The sequence below is a fragment of the Bufo gargarizans genome, chromosome 4 (assembly GCF_014858855.1).
Source record: "Bufo gargarizans isolate SCDJY-AF-19 chromosome 4, ASM1485885v1, whole genome shotgun sequence".
NCBI lineage: Eukaryota > Metazoa > Chordata > Amphibia > Anura > Bufonidae > Bufo > Bufo gargarizans.
The window spans coordinates 54,152,172-54,176,948 of NC_058083.1; the positions used below are offsets into that span (position 1 = coordinate 54,152,172).

At 43.2% G+C, this 24,777-nt stretch overlaps 1 protein-coding gene across 1 annotated transcript in view; it reads right to left on the reverse strand.

Moving 5' to 3' along the window:
- Window positions 1–8,977: 8,977 nt before the first annotated feature.
- Window positions 8,978–24,777, reverse strand: part of KIF3C (kinesin family member 3C) — an 80,705-nt gene continuing 64,905 nt past the window's right edge. Inside the window, exons 2-8 of the mRNA XM_044291732.1 lie at window positions 22,885–22,986; window positions 21,544–21,666; window positions 21,262–21,380; window positions 21,030–21,146; window positions 20,040–20,157; window positions 18,674–18,849; window positions 8,978–12,271 (exon numbers count right to left, since the gene is read on the reverse strand). Coding sequence (XP_044147667.1) covers window positions 12,178–12,271; window positions 18,674–18,849; window positions 20,040–20,157; window positions 21,030–21,146; window positions 21,262–21,380; window positions 21,544–21,666; window positions 22,885–22,986 — 849 coding nt within the window. The 3' untranslated portion in view covers window positions 8,978–12,177. The remainder of the gene's footprint in view (window positions 12,272–18,673; window positions 18,850–20,039; window positions 20,158–21,029; window positions 21,147–21,261; window positions 21,381–21,543; window positions 21,667–22,884; window positions 22,987–24,777) is intronic.

Below are 24,777 nucleotides of genomic sequence, written 5' to 3' on the forward strand. Positions count from 1 at the left end.
TAGAGCAGATCCTGTGCTGTATATAATAGATCTAGAAGAGATCCTGTGCTGTATATAAAAGATCCAGAGGATATCCTGTACTGTATATAACAGATCTAGAAGAGATCCTGTGCTGTATATAACAGATCTAGAAGAGATACTGTGCTGTATATAACAGATCTAGAAGAGATCATGTGCTGTATATAACAAATCTAGAAGAGATCCTGTGCTCTATGTAACAAATCTAGAGGAGATCATGTGCTGTATATAACAGATCTAGAGGAGATCCTGTGCTGTATATAACAGATCTAGAGGATATCATCATGTACTATATGTAATAGATCTAGGGGAGATCATATGCTCTATATAACAGATCTAGAGCAGATCCTGTGCTGTACATAACAGATATACAGGAGATCCTGTGCAATATATAACAGATCTAGAGCAGATCCTGTGCTGTATGTAACAGATCTAGAGGAGATCCTGTGGTGTATATAACAGATCTAGAAGAGATCCTGTGCTCTATGTAACACATCTAGAGGAGATCCTGTGCTGTATATAACAGATCTAGAGGAGATCCTGTGCTGTATATAACAGATCTAGAGGAGATCATCATGTACTATATGTAATAGCTCTAGAGGAGATCCTATGCTCTATATAACAGATCTAGAGCAGATCCTGTGCTGTATATAACAGATATACAGGAGATCCTGTGCTATATATAACAGATCTAGAGCAGATCCTGTGCTGTATGTAACAGATCTAGATGAGATCCTGTGCTGTATATAACAGATCTAAAGGAGACCATGTGCTGTATATAACAGATCTAGAGGAGATCCTGTACTGTATATGAACGTATCTAGAGGAGATCATGTGCTGTATATAACAGATCTAGAGCAGACCCTGTGCTGTATATAACAGTTCTAGAGGAGATCCTGTGCTGTATATGAGATCTAGAAGAGATCCTGTGCTGTATATAATATATCTAGAGCAGATCCTGTGCTGTATATAACAGATCTAGAAGAGATCCTGTGCTGCATATAAAAGATCCAGAGGATATCCTGTACTGTATATAACGGATCTAGAGGAGATCCTGTGCTGTATGTAACAGATCTAGATGAGATCCTGTGCTGTATATAACGGATCCAGAGGATATCCTGTACTGTATATAACGGATCTAGAGGAGACCATGTGCTGTAAATAAGAGATCTAGAGGAGATCCTGTACTGTATATAAAACATATCTAGAGCAGACCCTGTGCTGTATATAACAGTTCTAGAGGAGATCCTGTGCTGTATATGAGATCTAGAAGAGATCCTGTGCTGTATATAATATATCTAGAGCAGATCCTGTGCTGTATATAAAAGATCTAGAGGATATCCTGTACTGTATATAACAGAACTAGAGGAGATCCTGTACTGTATGTAACAGATCTAGAGGAGATCCTGTGCTGTATATAAGAGTTCTAGAGGAGATCCTGTGCTGTATATAACAGATCCTGAGAAGATCCTGTGCTGTATATAAGAGTTCTAGAGGAGATCCTGTGCTGTATATAAGAGTTCTAGAGGAAATCCTGTGCTGTATATAACAGATCCTGAGGAGATCCTGTGCTGTATATAACAGATCCTGAGGAGATCCTGTGCTGTATATAACAGATCCTGAGGAAATCCTGTGCTGTATCCTGAACTGTATATAAAACATATCTAGAGGAGATCCTGTGCTGTATTTAACAGATCTAGAGCAGACCCTGTGCTGTATATAACAGTTCTAGAGGAGATCATGTGCTGTATATGAGATCTAGAAGAGATCCTGTGCTGTAGATAACAGATCTAGAGGATATTCTGTACTGTATATAACAGATCTAGAGGAGATCCTGTGCTGTATATGAGATCTAGAAGAGATCCTGTGCTGTAGATAACAGATCTAGAGGATATCCTGTACTGTATATAACAGATCTAGAAGAGATCATGTGCTGTAGATAACAGATCTATAGGATATCATGTGCTGTATATAACAGTTCTAGAAGAGATCCTGTGCTGTATATAATATATCTAGAGGAGATCCTGTGCTGCAGATAACAGATCTGGAGGAGATCCTGTGCTGTATATGAGATCTAGAGGATATCCTGTGCTGTATATAACAGATCTAGAGGAGATCCTGTGCTGCATATAACAGATCTAGAGGAGATCCTGTGCTGCATATAACAGATCTGGAGGAGATCCTGTGCTGCATATAACAGTTCTAGAGGAGATCCTGTGCTGCATATAACAGATCTAGAGGAGATCCTGTGCTGTATATAACAGATCTGGAGGAGATCCTGTGCTGTATATAACAGATCTGGAGGAGATCCTGTGCTGCATATAACAGTTCTAGAGGAGATCCTGTGCTGCATATAACAGATCTAGAGGAGATCCTGTGCTGCATATAACAGATCTGGAGGAGATCCTGTGCTGCATATAACAGATCTAGAGGAGATCCTGTGCTGCATATAACAGATCTAGAGGAGATCCTGTGCTGTATATAACAGATCTGGAGGAGATCCTGTGCTGTATATAACTGATCTGGAGGAGATCCTGTGCTGTATATAACAGTTCTAGAGGAGATCCTGTGCTGCATATAACAGATCTGGAGGAGATCCTGTGCTGTATATAACAGTTCTAGAGGAGATCCTGTGCTGCATATAACAGATCTAGAGGAGATCCTGTGCTGTATATAACAGATCTGGAGGAGATCCTGTGCTGTATATAACTGATCTGGAGGAGATCCTGTGCTGTATATAACAGTTCTAGAGGAGATCCTGTGCTGCATATAACAGATCTGGAGGAGATCCTGTGCTGTATATAACAGTTCTAGAGGAGATCCTGTGCTGCATATAACAGATCTAGAGGAGATCCTGTGCTGCATATAACAGATCTGGAGGAGATCCTGTGCTGTATATAACAGTTCTAGAGGAGATCCTGTGCTGCATATAACAGATCTAGAGCAGATCTCTCTGGTGCTTATCTGGTCCATTCTCCAGTTTTCGGCTGCTGGATGAAGGCGCACGGATTAACCCCTTGTCGTCTGGAGCATGGCTGCTGGGCCTGCAGCTATTAATGTCATCTAGAAGCCGAGATGAGAATCTCATGTAACATCTGAGCCGCGACTCCCCCGTGTATAGCATCCATGCTGACACCCTCCTTGGATACGGTTACCATGGAGACCGCATCCCTGGAAAGACACTTGTTGTAATCATCATGAATGATTTTTGTGGTGGGTAAAGCTCATTACCAGATGTATCAGGTGGGAGGGTGACCCTGAGGTTCTGTATATAGCCCTCTATATATTGATGTCACCATGTGGGGGTATTACAGATGATGTCACCATGTGGGGGTATTACAGATGATGTCACCATGTGGGGGTATTACAGATGATGATGTCACCCTGTGGGGGTATTACAGATGAGGATGTCACCATGTGGGAGTATTACAGATGAAGATGTCACCATGTGGGGGTATTACAGATGACGATGTCACCTTGTGGGGGTATTACAGATGATGATGTCACCATGTGGGGTATTACAGATGACGATGTCACCATGTGGGGGTATTACAGATGACGATGTCACCATGTGGGGGTATTACAGGTGATGTCACCATGTGGGGGTATTACAGATGAGGATGTTACCATGTGGGGGTATTACAGATGACGATATCACCATGTGGGGGTATTACAGATGACGATATCACCATGTGGGGGTATTACAGATGAGGATGTCACTATGTGGGGGTATTACAGATGATGATGTCACCATGTGGGGGTATTACAGATGATGATGTCACCATGTGGGGGTATTACAGATGATGATGTCACCATGTGGGGGTATTACAGATGAGGATGTCACTATGTGGGGGTATTACAGATGAGGATGTTACTATGTGGGGGTATTACAGATGAAGATGTCACTATGTGGGGGTATTACAGATGATGATGTCACCATGTGGGGGTATTACAGATGATGATGTCACCCTGTGGGGGTATTACAGATGAAGATGTCACCATGTGGAGGTATTACAGATGACGATGTCCCCATGTAGGGGTATTACAGATGATGATGTCACCCTGTGGGGGTATTACAGATGAGGATGTCACCATGTGGGGGTATTACAGATAATGATGTCACCATGTGGGGGTATTACAGATGATAATGTCACCATGTGGGGGTATTACAGATGAAGATGTCACTATGTGGGGGTATTACAGATGAGGATGTCAGTATGTGGGGGTATTACAGATGATGATGTCACCATGTGGGGGTATTACAGATGAGGATGTCACCATGTGGGGGTATTACAGATGATGATGTCACCATGTGGGGGTATTACAGATGATGATGTTACCATGTGGAGGTATTACAGATGACGATGTCACCATGTGGGGGTATTACAGATGAGGATGTCACTATGTGGGGGTATTACAGATGATGATGTCACCATGTGGGGGTATTACAGATGATGATGTCACCATGTAGGGGTATTACAGATGATGATGTCACCATGTGAGGGTATTACAGATGATGATACCATGTGGGGGTATTACAGATGATGATGTCACCATGTGGGGGTATTACAGATGATGATGTCACCATGTGGGGGTATTACAGATGATATCACCATGTGGGGGTATTACAGATGACAATGTCACCATGTAGGGGTATTACAGATGATGATGTCACCATGTGGGGGTATTACAGATGATGTCACCATGTGGAGGTATTACAGATGATGATGTCACCATGTGGGGGTATTACAGATGATGATGTCACCATGTGGGGGTATTACAGATGATGATACCATGTGGGGGTATTACAGATGAGGATGTCACCATGTGGGGGTATTACAGATAATGATGTCACCATGTGGAGGTATTACAGATGATAATGTCACCATGTGGGGGTATTACAGATGAAGATGTCACTATGTGGGGGTATTACAGATGAGGATGTCAGTATGTGGGGGTATTACAGATGATGATGTCACCATGTGGGAGTATTACAGATGATGATGTCACCATGTGGGAGTATTACAGATGATGATGTCACCATGTGGGGGTATTACAGATGACGATGTCACCATGTGGGGGTATTACAGGTGATGTCACCATGTGGGGGTATTACAGATGATGATGTCACCATGTGGGGGTATTACAGATGATGATGTCACCATGTGGGGGTTTTACAGATGATGATGTCACCATGTGGGGGTATTACAGATGATGATGTCACCAATAAACCATGAGACAATGTTCCGAAGTCTCCTGAATCAGACCCCGTTTTGTGTACGCAGCCTCTACGTCAGCTTGTTCTACATCCTTTTCCAAAATGGAGGTAATGTGACGTTGGGCTCGTTTTTTGCTTCTAACATCATCAGCTCTTATGGGAAGACCTACAATATACTGGGGTGTCCACGAGAAGCCTGACAAACATGACAGTACCTTCCCCTCCCCCACATATTACAGCAGGTACTTGGTATTCGGTAGGTAGTGTTCTCTGGGCATCCGTCAAACCCAGGTTCATCCATCATCAGACTGATTCACCCCTCCAGGGAACAGTCCAGTCATGACCTGCTTACTCCACACCCGCAGAAGACTGGCATTGAGCTTTCCAATAAGGACCACAGCAGCAGAGTGTGCCACGACAGATGCCTTCCTATGCCGTATAATGCCCCCTTTGTGCCCCTCACACACTATGATGCCACCTTAGTGCCTCCTTATTCTGCATTATGCCCCCTTAATCCCCCCATGCAGTATGACCCCCCTTTGTGTCCTCCATACAGTATGATGCCCCCCTAGTGCCATCAAGGACTGGGCAGAGTCAGAGGCATGTGTCGTGGCGAGCTCTGCTGCTGCTGTGGTCCCTATTGGCATGGTCAATGGCAGGAGGCTTATCCATGGCTAAGAGCTGTTTACTATGAAATGCGTCAGCGTACAGTGTATGTTTATGATGCTATAAACAAACAGATTTAATATAAAACCATGAAATGCATCAGTATGTGGAGTGTGTATTGTGTGTTTATATATATATATTCATAAACACCTAGATAAAAGCCAAGACTTCATCTACAACTGACAAAGGTGTAGCTCAAAACGTGCCAGCCTTCGATGTATGATTATGATGATCTATGTAAAGAGTATAACTATGTCTGTACTGTTTGAAATGCGTCAAGATATGGTGTATTCTTGCTAATATCTGTATAGCTCAAAATGCGTCTACGTCTTTCAATGACTGAAGAGCTGAATGAAAAGATTCTATCTACTTTTTTTTGTATCCGTGGTTCAATGAAAATACTGTAACTGCAGGAAAGTGAACGCAAGTATTACATGGGGACTACAGTATAGATCGAAATGCGTCATGGCACAATTTGTGATTGTAATTTTCAAAATAAAAATTTCACCTGCAACCCAAAATTGTCCTGTTCAAAACGCATCCGCCTATGGTGTATTTTTTTTTACTACAATCTAAATAAATGGAAGATTTTAACTACACTAACTATACACTAGGTGTATAGCCTGAAACGCGTCTGCATATGTTTATCATGATCTCAGTGAGTATATACTTGGAGGTTCCAATTGAATGAACATAACTACATACAAATGATTACAAATAACCTATCTTGAATATATACAGCTGTATATAACTAAGTGGGGTGTCGTTCAAAGCGCGTCAGTGTATGGTTATATTTTTGAAGATCAAAATAAACAGATTTCACCTAAATCGGCATCCTTGGACATGTGCGATGTATCAGTGTATCGTTACGGCAGTCTACATAAACAAAGAGATTTTATCTACTATTAACAACTGTATAGTCCAAAACGCGTCTACGTATATTTATTTTGATCTTTCACTAAGAACTATATAGTCTGAAATGCATGGAGGCACATACACAGAAGGTTTCATATAAGTAGAACTGCTGTTGAATATACATTGCAAGTCAGTGGTAATAGTATATATTTACTATATACAGCTGTATAGTTTGAAACGTGTCAGCATATGATTATGTTCATGATTTTCTAAATAAAGCGAAGATTCACGTATGACTGCACATTGATGAAATACATCATACTATGTTAGTATTTATGTTTATTACAGTATAAATAAAGAGAAGATTTTATCTATGCGTAAGAAGTGTATAGTCCGAAATGCGTCGACATATATTTCTAGTGATCTGAATGAAGAGAAGATTATATCTACAGATCTAGATATCTACATTGCTGGCACATTCCTTATCTTTGGCTGAAAGGACATAGAAGATTTTATTTGTGGGTAAGAAATGTACAGTCTGAAATGCGTCAGCTTATGCATATGATCTATACCCATGAGTAATGAACACGCGATATATCATACAAAACACACGGGACAGCGGAGTACAATGTTTATAATTTATTTATTGATTGTGTGAAGGGTGCACTGTCTGGCACTCCTCCGTTTTAGGTCAAGCAAATCAAACTGTCAGTCAAAAGCTGGGAGCAGGGAAGTCCCCCCTCCCCACAGTATGTATATATAATATATATCTATATATGTATATGTCTTGTATACAGTACTCATATATATATACCGTATATAGTGACATAGCTGTATACCACCATACATGTCCGGTTACCTTCCCATTCTATCTAGAAACAACAATCAGGGAATTGATAAGGGGGTGCCAAACACTCAACTAAATGTAACTGGTGTCCACACTTCCCAGTAAACACTCACATATTGCACTTACCGTATCTAGGTTAACACTAAAAACAAACCCAGTCACCTATATACATCCAGAAATCCTAAGGTGGCCATAGACTTTGGTGGAAGAGACCTTCAGCCAACATGGTCAAGATTCAAGAATCATTTGCCCCATTGTTAAGCGTCACTCCAAAAAGCATTGGCCATAGGCTTCACCCCAGTAGTGCACCCACCTCATCTCCAGCTAAGGAGCCCAAAAATATATAACAAAAAGTGTGTCAATGGGATCAATCTGTTTCTTGCCATAACTGTCCAATGTCAACCTCAGGCATGTGGACTTAGGTCAACATCAGTGGACTTCAGTTTAATGTTCATGGACAGCTGGGTCTAATATGAGTTTGTATGGGTTTGTCAGAGTACATTATGGGTGATGTGCTGTTTGAACCCAGTAAGGGATCGGGCGATCAACTATATACATCCAGAAATCTTAAGTTCGCCATACACTTACAGGAAAGTCTGCCAACTCAGATATAATGGGGCCTTCACCCAAGACGATGAGTAAACACTCACATATTGTACTTGTCCAGGTCAACACTAAAAACAAACCCAATGGGGGGTCCAGTCACCTATATACATCCAGAAATCTTAAAGATGGACATAGACTTTAGAGGAAGAGATCTTCAGCCAACATGGTCAAGATTCAAGAATTATTTGCTCCATTATTACCAGTTCTACAGGTTGCCCCAATAAGCATTGACCAAAGGCTTCACCTGTAGTGTACCAGAATTATCTCTTGCCAAGGAGCCTAAAAATTATCTGACAAAATGTCAATGAGATCAATCCATTTCTTGCCATAATTGTCCAATTTTAACCTCAGACATCTTTACATAGGTCAACACCAGTTGTCTTCAGCTTAATGTCCATGGACAGCTAGGTCTGTGACGTAATGAATATGGGTTTGTCAGAGTACATTATGGAGGATGTGGTGTTTAAACCCAGTGGTGGGTGGTCCGATCAACTATATACATCCAGAAATCTTAAGATGGCCTTAGACTTAGAGAAAAGTCTGCCGACTCAGGTGTGATGGGGCCTTCACCCAACATGGTCTAGATTCAATAATTATTTGCCCCATTATTATCTGTTATACAAGTTGCTCCAAAAAGCACCAGCCAAATGTTTCACATCAGTAGTGCATCTGCTTCGACTTCATCCAAGGATCTTAAAAATACCTAACAAATTTGATGAGTATGGGTTTGTCGGGGGGGGGGGGGGGGGGCTGTTATAGTGCCTTGACCTATACAAAAGTCATGAGAAGACCGTTATGAGGAAATCAGCATAGATGTTATCAATTCTATAAGGTGTGAGGGCTGTTAATCAATGCAGCATCCAACCTCATCAATGGAGCTAAAGACGCACCAATCTTGACCCTTCATGGTATGGGAATGTGGGTCATTGGACCCTACAACTGCCCAACCCTTTGCTCAGCCCATGACCAGTAGCTTATACACCAAATGACAAAATATACGTTGGCTATATATATGCAGTCAGTGTAAATATCACGTACGTTATATGGAGCATTGTCCCAGCTGGGATAGGGGTTCTTGTTTCCTGTAGGTGTGTGAAATTCTTATGGCATAGAAATTTGGGGGATAGCAATTATAAAAAATGTGCTCTATAGTAAGTTACTTTGCTGTAAAAAGGGAGTGGGCCAGCAAGGTCAATGTATCCTCCTGACCACCGGGCCAATGTGTATGACCACTCTGCAGTCACATGACTCAAGGCTTGAAGAATACAAACAACGACCTTAAAGAAATCCTGCTTATCTCATCAATTCTGCAAAATGTAGGTGGCATAATCAAAGCTGGAACTATCTGAGCACACACTGGCCCTTTGGACTCCTTTGGTCACCACTCACAGACTGGACCACCATAATATACAACCAGAACATCTGTCCTGTGATCACATATCACACTCCATACACATTGTGTTACCAGAACAGTTAGTAAGTCATAGTCTATACACATAAAATGACGCAGAGTCCTCCTCCAGCTCTGCTAGCATGACATGGTTTTCTGCCGTGAGGGTCACGTGATTTGACGGGAGAGACATGTATGAATAGTGTTGCTGAATTGTGTTGCAGTACCTCTAAAAATCACAGTATCTAAAAGGGAAGCTACAGTTGATATAGACTATTACTTGTTGGCCATGCAAATAAACAAATGGTCCGTCAGAGTGAGAGTTCTTGGTCTTGGTTGATGGAGGGGTCTTTTAGGAGGACCTCCTCTATAACATCCATATAGTAAAATAGGATACTTGGCAAGGACTTGATGAGAGTACTCCTTTAATAAAAAAAAAGACAAAATTCTGCCCATGGTTCTTGTGGGGAGTGGGATGTAGTGGTGGTAGAGCTCTACTATGTTCACAGATCATCAGCCCATTGGTGAGCACGTTCTGATGTGGCATGCTCTCCTGCATCTACTGAACCTCACTCAAACATCTTGTGACCAGCTCAGGACAGGCCTAGACAACATTTACACTTCATCCCTATGGGGCAGGTTTTTATTAAAATGTTAGATCCCCCTTTTAAGCTGAATTTTTGGTCCATTGATAAAAATCTGGCAAAATGTATAATTTGTGCTTGAAAATTGTTCTCGGGTGGCCATGTCATACAATAATGTAATTAAGGAGAACACATGAATTCATTGGTTTGAGTATTTATGCAGCCAACCCTCCATCAAAATCATTCTGTTTTTCAGAACAGATCATTGTGGATAAGAATCATAGATCTACAGGATGTTGGAGCCTGCAACTATGGATGATAAGGCTGCTATAAATACAAATATCTAACTCCTGCTGGCAACCAAAGTGCACAATGCAGACACTTAACTGAACAGGAGATATGGAGGGGGCACTTGATGCACGAGCTAGAGCAAAGTGATTGAACAAGGCTGCTTTATAAAGTATCTCATAGAACTAGGATGACCTGAATAGGAACCGCCATGGGGTCGCCACCAACCCCTATAAATTATAGCTACTCGGTAAATGACTGTGGTGCAGTGAAAACCCATGTACAGTTATTTTGAAGGATGACCAAGCATGCTGTGGATCTCCAGGTTACTCAATGTTGTAGATTTTTGACTGCATAGAAAGATTATTGCACATTATTGTACACGAAGTTCCAGATCATTGTAGAATTTTCATCTGAATCCTTTTTTGTGTCATTCATGGCAATATGTTATGTAAAGAATGGGACCTGGAAACCTACCTACCCTACCTACCACACGATAGGATCTGTATAGTGGTTACACCTTGCTAATTGCATAAAAAACATCAACTTCAAGTAATAAAAAGAAGGATAAAGTTGTTTCAACAATTCTGCTTTAAATGTGCATACAGCTCGCATACTCCATGCTGTGTACTAGACCATTATAGATTTACACCGAACATTGCATTCTGCTGGGAGACCTCCGAGCTCTGTTCCTCGATATCGACAGCATTTCTCAATTACACCAAAAGATGTCAACACACCCTAACTTCTTGTGAGACCTCTCTCGAAGATTCAGTCCTGTCCTGTCCCTTGCGAGAGATGAATGCTTTTCAGCTGCAACATTTAGATGCCATTGTCCTAACGAATTCCAAAAAAGACGACAGTGGTGAGCAACGAAAGAAGAAGCAACAGGACAAAAACAGGCATTGGCAACATTCTATATGGTCAAAGACCGAGCATGACTGAGTAAGAACTTTCCCTGTTCTTGAAGATAGACCTGCCCACACAGACGGCTGTCCTTTCAAATCTCAGCTCTGAATCCTTGTACCTGAAGGCCAATGTCACAAGAGGTGGATAAAAGAAGCCTTTGAGATAAGGCACTGGCGTTTTGATGTGTAAGCTGCAGAGTTTGCAAGGATTTCAAGGCAAGATAAGCGCCTTGTGTGCTTCGAAACACAACTTATCGGAGGAAGGAAAGGAATCATCCAGTCTTGGTGAACTAAATTGTCCTGGAGCAGTTAAATGTAGATAGAGGCGTAGCTGCTGGATCTGCAAGGCGAGTGCATGTTTTGACATCCATCAGGTAATGTGACCATAAAATCACTATTCCTTCAGATATTCAAATATCCTTCAGATATTAGAAGATTAAGCACTTCAGAATCTTAGAAGACCCAAACCTTGGTCAAGCATTTCCTGATCTTTACACTTTACAAGCTTCTGGAGCTATCGGAACCTGTCTTCAAGCAACGGTTGTTAGGTGAAAGTGCCAGAACCACCAGCGTGGACTTTTTCACAGGTTAATAAATTAAATAAATATGTTAATTACTTAAATTAAAATAAAAAAGTCTTTACACCTTCCACAACTGAGGTCTCATCTCCAGGCAGAGTTAAGCAAAGGATCGACAAGGCGCACAAACGCCCCGTCCTCTCCTTATCCTGTTGGAAGCAAAGCCTGGCATATAGGTTAATGTGCGTGGGTAGAGCTGTCAAGGAAATGAGGTGGGCATCACTCATGGGTGGGAGACAGTGGGCGCCTCTGGCTGCTTGATGACAAGGAGATGTTGGTGGTTGATGACGGCAGAGGCTTTGGCTGTTGACACCTGGAATTAGAAGAAGCTGAGTTTTAGTTATTTCTTTCACTGTACATCACCTATATGATGGTAAAAAAGAGCTTCACTATAACAGTGCCAGCCACACAGTGCTCCATCATGACAATGCCAACCACACAATACTCCACTATACAGTGCCAGCCACACAGTACTCCAGTATAACAGTGCCAGCCACACAGTGCTCCATCATAACAATGCCAGCCACCCAGTACTCCACTATAACAATGCCAGCTACACAGTACTCCAGTATAACAGTACCAGCCACACAGTACTCCAGTATAACAGTGCCAGCTACACAGTACTCCAGTATAACAGTGCCAGCTACACAGTACTCCAGTATAACAGTGCCAGCTACACAGTGCTCCATCATGACAATGCCAACCACACAATACTCCACTATACAGTGCCAGCCACACAGTACTCCAGTATAACAGTGCCAGCCACACAGTGCTCCATCATGACAATGCCACCCACACAATACTCCACTATACAGTGCCAGCCACACAGTACTCCAGTATAAAAGTGCCAGCCACACAGTGCTCCATCATAACAATGCCAGCCACCCAGTACTCCACTATAACAATGCCAGCTACACAGTACTCCAGTATAACAGTACCAGCCACACAGTACTCCAGTATAACAGTGCCAGCTACACAGTACTCCAGTATAACAGTGCCAGCTACACAGTACTCCAGTATAACAGTGCCAGCTACACAGTACTCCAGTATAACAGTACCAGCCACACAGTACTCCAGTATAACAGTACCAGCCACACAGTACTCCAGTATAACAGTGCCAGCCACACAGTACTCCAGTATAACAGTGCCAGCCACACAGTACTCCAGTATAACAGTGCCAGCCACACAGTGATCCATCATAACAATGCCAGCCACACAGTACTCCACTAATACAATGCCAGCTACACAGTACTCCAGTATAACAGTGCCAGCCACACAGTACTCCACTATAACAATGCCAGCTACACAGTACTCCAGTATAAAAGTTCCAGCTGCACAGTACTCCACTATAACAATGCCAGCCACACAGTGCTCCACTATAACAATGCCAGCTTCACAGTACTCCACTATAACAGTACTCCAGTATAACAATGCCAGCTACACAGTACTCCAGTTTAACAGTGCCAGCCACACAGTACTGCAGTATAACAATGCCAGCTACACAGTACTCCAGTATAACAATGCCAGCCACACAGTACTCCAGTATAACAGTGCCAGCTGCACAGTACTCCAGTATACCAGTGCCAGCCACACAGTACTCCACTATAACATTGCCAGCCACACAGTACTCCAGTATAACAGTGCCAGACTACACAGTACTCCAGTATAACAATGCCAGCTACACAGTACTCAGCTATAACAGTGCCAGCTACACAGCGCTCCATCATAAAAATGCCAGCCATACAGTGCTCCACTATAACAGTGCCAGCCACACAATACTGCAGTATAACAATGCCAGCCACACAGTACTCCAGTATAATAGTGCCAGCTGCACAGTACTCCACTACAACAGTGCCAGCCACAGATTACTCCACTATAACAATGCCAGCCACACAGTACTCCAGTATAACAGTGCCAGCCACAGATTACTCCACTATAACAATGCCAGCCACACAGTACTCCAGTATAACAGTGCCAGCCACAGATTACTCCACTATAACAATGCCAGCCACACAGTACTCCAGTATAACAGTGCCAGCCACACAGTACTCCGGTATAACAGTGCCAGCCACACAGTACTCCGCTATAAAAGTGCCAGCCACACAGTACTCCGTTATAACAATGCCAACTACATAGTGCTCCACTATAACAGTGTCAGCCACACAGTACTCTAGTATAACAATGCCAGCCACACAGTACTCTAGTATAACAATGCCAGCTACACATTGCTCCACTATAACAGTGTCAGCCACACAATACTCTAGTATAACAATGCCAGCCACACAGTATTCTGCTATAACAGTGCCGGCCGTACAGTACTCCACCATAAAGTGCCTGCCACACAGTACTCCGCTATAACAGTGCCAGCCACACAGTACTCCGTTATAACAATGCCAACTACACAGTGCTCCACTATAACAGTGTTAGCCACACAGTACTCTAGTATAACAATGCCAGCCACACAGTACTCTAGTATAACAATGCCAGCTACACATTGCTCCACTATAACAGTGTCAGCCACACAATACTCTAGTATAACAATGCCAGCCACACAGTATTCTGCTATAACAGTGCCAGCGTCCGATATCTACCCCAACCATGGGATAATTACTTATACAAGTAACTGATTAAGCCTATGTCAGCCATCATGATACATACAACCTACATAGGAAATGACAGACCGCTTATACTAAATTAAATCCTTTATTAGAAAATCACAATTCAGTACAGACATGATTAAAAGAAAGTGGTGCAGGAGATAAAAACGACATCACTGGAGGAAACATACAGGTTCTTATTCGTCCAACATGATCATTCGTTAAAGTGCATGTGCAAAAATTCATGAATAGAAAAAAAGGAACATCGGACAATTACCCATACTGTGTCTCCTCCAGGATGGCGCCTACCCCAACGTGCGTTTCGGCGTACCTTCGTCTGGAGGTAGCGTCATCACTGGGAGACATAGATTATATACAAATGCCGACCAATCAGTACATACCATCTTTTTGCTAGTCTATCCGTCACCGCAATCGTGCCGGAAATGACCTATGATATTGGAAGCCGGCGTCCAGAGTATCGCGTGACCAGTGCCAGCCGTACAGTACTCCACCATAAAGTTCCTGCCACACAGTACTACGCTATAACAATGCCAGCTACACAGTGCTCCACTATAACAGTGCCAGCTACACAGTGCTCCACTATAACAGTGCCAGCTACACAGTGCTCCACTATAACAGTGTCAGCCACACAGTGCTCCACTGGAACAGTGCCAGCTACACAGTGCTCCACTATAACAGTGTCAGCCACACAGTGCTCCACTATAACAGTGTCAGCCACACAGTGCTCCACTATAACAATGCCAGCCACACAGTGCTCCACTATAACAATGTCAGCCACACAGTGCTCCACTATAACAGTGCCAGCTACACAGTGCTCCACTATAACAATGTCAGCCACACAGTGCTCCACTATAACAGTGTCAGCCACACAGTGCTCCACTATAACAGTGCCAGCTACACAGTGCTCCACTATAACAGTGCCAGCTACACAGTGCTCCACTATAACAGTGCCAGCTACACAGTGCTCCACTATAACAGTGCCAGCTACACAGTGCTCCACTATAACAGTGCCAGCTACACAGTGCTCCACTATAACAGTGCCAGCTACACAGTGCTCCACTATAACAATGCCAGCCACACAGTGCTCCACTATAACAGTGTCAGCCACACAATGCTCCACTATAACAGTGTCAGCCACACAGTGCTCCACTATAACAATGCCAGCTACACAGTGCTCCACTATAACAGTGTCAGCCACACAGTGCTCCACTATAACAATGCCAGCTACACAGTGCTCCACTATAACAGTGCCAGCTACACAGTGCTCCACTATAACAGTGCCAGCTACACAATGCTCCACTATAACAGTGCCAGCTACACAGTGCTCCACTATAACAGTGCCGGCTACACAGTGCTCCACTATAACAGTGCCAGCCACACAGTGCTCCACTATAACAATGCCGGCTACACAGTGCTCCACTATAACAGTGTCAGCCACACAGTGCTCCACTATAACAATGCCAGCTACACAGTGCTCCACTATAACAGTGCCAGCTACACAGTGCTCCACTATAACAGTGCCAGCTACACAGTGCTCCACTATAACAGTGTCAGCCACACAGTGCTCCACTATAACAATGCCAGCTACACAGTGCTCCACTATAACAGTGTCAGCCACACAGTGCTCCACTATAACAGTGCCAGCTACACAGTGCTCCACTATAACAGTGCCAGCTACACAGTGCTCCACTATAAAAGTGTCAGCCACACAGTGCTCCACTATAACAGTGCCAGCTACACAGTGCTCCACTATAACAGTGTCAGCCACACAGTGCTCCACTATAACAGTGCCAGCTACACAGTGCTCCACTATAACAGTGCCAGCTACACAGTGCTCCACTATAACAGTGTCAGCCACACAGTGCTCCACTATAACAATGTCAGCCACACAGTACTACGTTATAACAGTGCCAGCTACACAGTGCTCCACTATAACAATGTCAGCCACACAGTGCTCCACTATAACAGTGCCAGCTACACAGTGCTCCACTATAACAGTGTCAGCCACACAGTGCTCCACTATAACAATGCCAGCTAAACAGTGCTCCACTATAACAGTGCCAGCTACACAGTGCTCCACTATAACAGTGCCAGCTACACAGTGCTCCACTATAACAGTGTCAGCCACACAGTGCTCCACTATAACAATGCCAGCTACACAGTGCTCCACTATAACAGTGTCAGCCACACAGTGCTCCACTATAACAATGCCAGCTACACAGTGCTCCACTATAACAATGTCAGCCACACAGTACTACGTTATAACAGTGCCAGCCACACAGTGCTCCACTATAACAATGTCAGCCACACAGTGCTCCACTATAACAGTGCCAGCTACACAGTGCTCCACTATAACAGTGTCAGCCACACAGTGCTCCACTATAACAATGCCAGCTACACAGTGCTCCACTATAACAGTGCCAGCTACACAGTGCTCCACTATAACAGTGTCAGCCACACAGTGCTCCACTATAACAGTGCCAGCTACACAGTGCTCCACTATAACAGTGCCAGCTACACAGTGCTCCACTATAACAGTGTCAGCCACACAGTGCTCCACTATAACAATGTCAGCCACACAGTACTACGTTATAACAGTGCCAGCTACACAGTGCTCCACTATAACAATGTCAGCCACACAGTGCTCCACTATAACAGTGCCAGCTACACAGTGCTCCACTATAACAGTGTCAGCCACACAGTGCTCCACTATAACAATGCCAGCTACACAGTGCTCCACTATAACAGTGCCAGCTACACAGTGCTCCACTATAACAGTGCCAGCTACACAGTGCTCCACTATAACAGTGTCAGCCACACAGTGCTCCACTATAACAATGCCAGCTACACAGTGCTCCACTATAACAGTGTCAGCCACACAGTGCTCCACTATAACAATGCCAGCTACACAGTGCTCCACTATAACAATGTCAGCCACACAGTACTACGTTATAACAGTGCCAGCCACACAGTACTCTAGTATAACAATGCCAGCCACACGGTATTCTGCTATAACAGTGCCGGCTGTACAGTACTCCACCATAAAGTTCCTGCCACACAGTACTACGCTATAACAGTGCTGGCTAGAAAGTGCTTCACCATAACAGTGGAAGCCATATAGCACTCCAGTATAACAGTGCCAGCCACACAGTTATTCTCTATAACAGTGCCAACCATTTGGTTCTCCATTATAATAGTGCTTGCCACACATTGCTGCCTCCATTCTCCCTTGCATTTCAACCTGCCTCTTATCTCCCTGCATGTGTGTTCTAAAAGACATATAGAAGATAATCCCAGCAAACGTGCTTGTTGTTTGTAGTATATTTTATTCCAAGTGCATCATCAGTTTACAGGACGCGTTTCGGCCCGTCCAGCCTTCCTCAACTGTTCTAAAAGACACACAGTTTGTTGCCCACAGCACCCAATCCCAGCACAGCCGTCAGTTTACTACAGAGCCTCTCAATCTGCCTCTCTTTGTATGTTGTCAGAAAATAGGGCCCGTTGTGGTTCAGAGGGGTAATCTCCCTACGTGTGCTGTCCAAAACTTTGTTTCCCATAGCAACCAGTTATGCAGCGTGTATATTATACACTGATATAGCTGCAGTTGCCGAGGCACTGCTTCTCACGCTGCCTCTCATCTCCCTGCATGTACTGTCTAAAAGACAAACTGTTTGTTACCATATCAACCCATCACAACACAGCTTTCATTTTACTACAGCACTTCTTACAATACTGGAGACCTAGGCTTACCAACCTGTGGCCCTCCAGCTGTTGCAAAACTTCAACTCCCATCATGACCTGATTAGGGGCATGACAAGAAGTGTAGTTTTGCAACAACTCCAGAGCCACAGGTTGGTAAACATAGATCTGCCAATGGATAGCATGTTATTAGTTTAGTTGGATTGTGTTTGTCTACAATTGTGACTTAAATACCCACCAGACCATATTTTAATGCATAAATCCAAGTAGTTCTAATTTGTTCACTTACTTTTTATTGAAACTATACATATGAATATGGAGAAGGTTTGTAATGATTCCTTCCATATGTACAATCATGACTCCGTAGATTGGTGGAGATATCTAAGGGGTTTACTCACCAAGACCTGGACTTCCTGACCCGAGCAGCAGCTGGACGCTCCAAAAGACTATCAAGACGAGTCAGTCTCTCAAGATGAAGAGCTCGCGGGTCCTGTTCTGCTCGATCCTTAGAAAAGTCCATCTCAAATACAGTGGGGGGAGTCAGGTCCAACTCGAGGAACATGATGTTTTCGGCCTAGAAACGAAAAGCAAAGACAGCGATAGTCATCATGTAAACATTTTACACTAGTTCTTACATAGGAACCGCTTAGTGCCCTGGAGTATTTTGGACCATGGACATTTGTGGACATTAGTCCTATTGCAACTATGCAACACCATCAACTCTCTATTACACTTTTAAGGGTTACCTTACACTGTTATTTATGCTGTTGTGTGCACCTATCATGTTTTATATTGTTGAACTGCATTTTATTTGTTTATTGTAATATATCCTATTCATGTGCACTGTTATTGCACTGCAATGTAGAAAAAGATAATGCACAGTCAGCTAATACTGAGAGACGTTGGGACTTTCTATCTATGCACTGAGAAGTTACTATAAGGGACTATGCAACGTTTTGGAGGTAAAAATAAAAAACAAAAAAACAGATGCAGTGACCTTTTGACTGTCCGGTTTAGCTCTGTTGCTTATGTCTGGAAGAACAGCTTAGTCATTCCCATAGACTTGAATTAAAACTCTATGTAAGGTTATAATGGACTGAAATTGCAACCTTGTTTCTGTTTAGGCTGTGTTTCTCCAATCCACCCCTCCCACTAGAAGGTTCTAGTTCAGTTAAAATCTGTACATAAGGAGAGCAGTCAGAGCCCCTAGTGATCTGCAGGTAGGGACCAGTGTTTAGTAGAAGAGACTTTGCCAGACTGCACAAGTGACCAGAAAAAGACACTGAGACAGGGATACCAGCCCTTTGACCAGAGGGCTAGCCGATGACTGACCCACAGACCCTGGGCCACCAGCCCAGGGTACTAACCTTTTGATAGACAGAGGGACAACTAGCTCAAGCCTTTTTTCGGCAAAGAACCTTCTTCTGCCAGGTCGGAAACTGGAGAAGCCAGCTCAGTGCATTACCTGTATTGTTTTGCATTTGAGTTCCTCCAGTAAAGAAGCACATTGGTTTACTACAAACCCTGACCCTCGGGACTTATTTCCCATTATGTTACACTGCGCCTTACCTCCCCTTCTGGAGAGCAGCAATATGTGGTGACACCTCAACAGTGTCTAGAGGACTCATCGTAGTGTTGAGACCATCCCAAATCCTGCCACTGCACATCTATATGTCAACATAAATGTTGACATATAGAGGACTTACTGCTACTAATGTTTCCACTTTAGTACTACTGGGTTATAAAAAGAGTGAGGTTACTTACCCGGTACCTCGGATGATAGCCCATCACCATGGCCACCCTGGCATACTGGCTGATTGGCCTTTTGTATCCAACAGCTGATATTGGCCGCCTCTTCATTGTGGTTCCACCTCCGCTTTCACTGTGGAACACCCCATACAATATTAGCCTTGATATTTGTATTTTTCTCATCCCATTTACATCTCGGTCTAACATTTAACTGTAAATTATAGTAAGTCCTATCTAGCACTCTTGGCTTCCCAAATCCCCTGATAGTATTAAAGTGGTGGTCCAGCCAAGAAAAACATTTAGTAAAGCTCAGAATACTGTAAAAAATCCTACTCAACAGACCGATCACCTCCCACTACCGTTCTGATGGTTCCTCCCTGGTCTCTATTTCCTGGTACCTCTCAACACACAGGAGATGATCACCCCAGCCAATCACTAGCCAAGGTGGGTCACCACTGTGGCGAGTGATTGGCCGAGCAGGGAAGTAGACATCTGCAAGCAACAAGAATGGTGGGGATCAGTAATGTGAGTATTACTCTTTTTTAACTTTTTAAAAATGTTTTCCCTTGCTGCACAACACCTTTAAACATTATGGGGAATCTTAAGTGGGTGGAATATTTAAATTCCCTGACCATAACACCAATATCTCTAATCTCGCCCATATTGGATCCCAACCTATTAAAGTTATCCAGGAAAAGGACCACTGGACCATCTAGAGGCACATGGAGTCAGCTTAGTACCTCAACCCAAACCCAAGGTTGAGGGAAATGGGAACGCTAAAGGTGAAATTGTGCCATCCAGTTCTTATACTGGGTATCACAGGAGTCAGACTATTACAATTATGATGCAATGGTCTGTATAGATGGTTGGTGGCTCTCAGAATTATTTTCTCTAGTGCATCCAAGGAACCCAAGTCCAACACTGTACACTGTGTCCGGCCTTCCTGTTCTCTTAAGATTTCTGACAGTTTTAGGGACTTATTGTGAGGATATTAGAAGAACTTACTTTCCTGGAGGTACAAGAGGCTGAAATTTCCAATGGTCCTCTTCTGCATCGTAGTAGAGACGGTTCATGATCTTGTTCTTTTCTTCCGGAGGAATAAAATTTTCAATGATCAGATACCTAGGAGTTAAGAAGATGAAAGTTTAGTTCTGAGACGTTGACTTGAAGTAAAGCTCCAGTTTTGGTAATTCTTGAGGTACATGTATCATAAGCTCTTGAGAAATTGCAAACTCACTTGTATTTCAGCTCCCGTGTCTGCTCATTCTGGGCTTGTTCTAGGTCCTGCCTCACCCGTACGTACTCGTCGTGCTGGTCCTGGATCTCTCCCTTTACAGCCTGTAACTTGGCATAGAGCTGAAAGAAGAACACAGTCCATCTTGTGAGGAATTCAATTCACTAGTTCTGTCAAGTGTCCACCTGAATCTACAGGGTTATGTGCTGCATAGGGGAGTGCCTCTATATCATGGTCAGGCTTGTTTTTCATAGCTATAGAAAGTATAAGACGTAGACGTGTCACCTTTTTCAGTTTCTTGGTCTTCATCTCAACCTCCTGTTGTAGAGATGTGTATGTCCCTCTCAGTTCCACAGTCTCCTCATCTCTGAGGAGCATCTGTTGCTGAATCTCACGTTCCCGACGTTTCTGAAACGAAGAATGGAATTTGTTATATTAAAGGGTTAATTTGACAAAAAAAATTATAATTTGGTCCTTTGACCTCAATCCCAAATCATGTTGTTTGGACACTTTTGATGATGAAGTTGGCATAAAGAACTTGATGTTAGCATATAGTAGACCATCGGCAGTCCAACAAGATGGAAATGTGAACTTTATGACTACCATCTTGATAGATTTTGGGAAATGACTCGGACTAAAGAGAATTTCCTCAGCTTTCTAACATAGTACGAAAGCTTTGGTTACATGAGTTTCAGCTGCTAAATAACATGGTGCTTAAGAAAGTGCTGGGACTTCCTGCTGTGAGAGGGGAGTGATCCCCATGTATATTTCATAAACTAGTATCTTTTTTTTTTTTTTTTTGGGCGGGGGAGTAAGGAATTTGTTCAATTCATAATTAAAAAGTATTGATAGCTGGTTATATAGCAAATATCCATGGTGCCCCTTTCTAAAAAAATTTATGAGGACCCCAATCCATTATGGCCAATATTCACAGCACATTTGACCCTCAGTTCTTTATGACTTTCCTTGGTCATCTGCTGATTTGCCATCAGTTTTCACTTGCCTCTTCAATGATCACTAACTGCATCTCGTCTATGAGCAGAGGTCATCCTTCTTGGTTGCTCGATCTCATAGTAACTCCTACTCTAGTGGTCTCACAGCTTTCTTTAGGGTACAACCACACGACCACACAGCCAAAATCAGGACTGGATCATAAAAGGAGAGAAAGTATAAAGGACAGATACAATGTCTCCTGTTTTTTTTTTATTCACTCCTGGTTTTGGATTACAATACTGCATGCAGAAACCTGACCATGTGGCCATACCCTTAAGATGTCAAGATCCAAGATCTTCAGAACTAAATCCTAATCTAAGTGAAGAGCCTACAGATTGTTGGAACTTTATTTATAACTTTTTATGCTAAATACAATCCCTCATCCCCATAGCCTGCATATAATGTAGGAGTAGTTATTTCCTCTCTATAGGGTACTGTAGGAAGGGGACTCTCTCAAACATGTTGGTAGGTCCAAAATTCCTGACCAGCCCCTGTAAATCTTGTAGATTCCCAGAGACACTGCGGTAGATTTCACTCTAGGGTAAGAATTTTAATTCCTTACCATCATTGTGGCCCATAGATATGTCATCTGTGGTGGTCGGATGTCAAATCTTGTGAGGGTCTACGTCTCACCTGCTCGGCAATCTCCTGTCTCTTTATCTCCAGCATTTTCTGCTGCTCGTTGGTATGGTCCATAATGGTCTTTCCACCAATGAGAAGTTTGCTCTCCATCGCCTGTGTCTCAACAAGAATGAAGAAAAGAAAATCAGGAGATGTTTTTCTGCAACTTACCGAGATACAACAACTTACAGTAAATCGCAATATCACACGTAGTACTGGAAGACTTAAAGGGGTTCTCCAGTTTTTTAAAGCATAATCAGTGTATAAATGGATACTTGTAAATCTTTTTATTTCATTTCCTCGCCACTTTCAAGATCTCTGCTCCCTGTCATTGAATAAGAATGCAGCTGTGCCCCCTCGGGCTTCAGGCTGACGTCCAAACAGCCATATAATGCATATAATCTGCTATTGGGAATCACAAAGAGAGTAAATCCCCTGTAGAAATGAAGGTTTACAGCTCTCTAATAGACAATGTGTTTCAATTCCTCATTATTTTCAGGAGCTTTGCTTCCTGTCAGTGAATAAGAACACTTTAGGCTATATCCAAGGTCAGTAACTCTGTGGCTGTGGATACAGTTGTATTCACTCTAGACCAGTGATTGGCAAACTGCGGCTCTCCAGCTGTTGTAAAACTACAAATCCCATCATGCCCTGCTGTAGGCTGATAGCTGTAGGCAGACTGGGCATACTGGGAGCTGTAGCTTTACAACAGCTGGAGAGATGCAGTTTTCCCATCCCTGGTCTAGACAATGCTCTGTGAGCTAAAGGCTTGTGGTTTGATACAATGTATCAGAGTCCAGAATGTTTAGAGTATTGTCTACATTGGAGACAATTGTATCCACTTCTCAGAAGAGAGCAGGACTGGCTACAGACAGGGTTACTACCACTGAATAGGAATAGCTTTATTCACTGATAGCAAGCAAAGATCTATAAAAAAAAAAGATGAGACATTGGAATATGAAGCATATTAGCATGTTCTCCAGACTTTCATTTTCTGTTTTGTACAGAGGCTGAGTGACAACCACCATACGCATACAGGATAAATCTGGATTATTTATTATGCAGCGTGCATTCTATACTGTATGTATATGACATTCAGGGTCTATGGAAAGCTGGGTGAGAAGCCTGTCGATGCTGACCACACATCCTGAAGCTTCTGCTCCTATGGTCCAACCAGCAGGGACATTGCATGCCCCCATGTATGAAGCCCTTGGGCAGTACAGGATCCACAGACTTCTACTCTGCTGTGTTTCCATTGCTCTGCCAATGCTCCAGACCCCTGGTATTATAGAATCTCATCATGAAGCTGAGGCTTTGTGTGATGTCCGCTGAGGCCTCCAGTAATAACACTGTGCCCTATGTTCCTATAGTGATCCATATAGAGGTCCACAGCGTCATCTGCTCTCCATCACCGGAGCATGAATTATAGATGATAATGTACTGCACAGATACAGCGCTATCATCCCAGCCAGCAATAGTTCTCATGTGGGTAGGTGTCCCCTGGGGCATGAGCTGGAAATATCAATGAATCTACAGACCATAAATGACAGGGAAACAGTTCTGCAGCAGCTGAGCCCAGTCTGATCCTCAGGCTATACCAGACCGATGAACGTCATCTTTTAAAGGCACAGTACACTATGACTGTTGGGTGATAAACCAAACCAAGAGCTTAGCTCTAGGCTCCCAATGCAAAATCTATGACCTGCCCCTGCCCCCACCACCTACCATGTGCCATAATCAATGCTGGTGTCTTCTTATATGGTCTTCTCGGGTACCAGGGCCCAACTGCTGTCCCCTATAGCCATGCTTCTGAACCCATGGTATAAGAGGAGCACAGCGGGCAAGGCCAACACTGTCCTATTTATACCCATCATTACTTTAAAGGGCTTGTCTAGGTTTATAAAG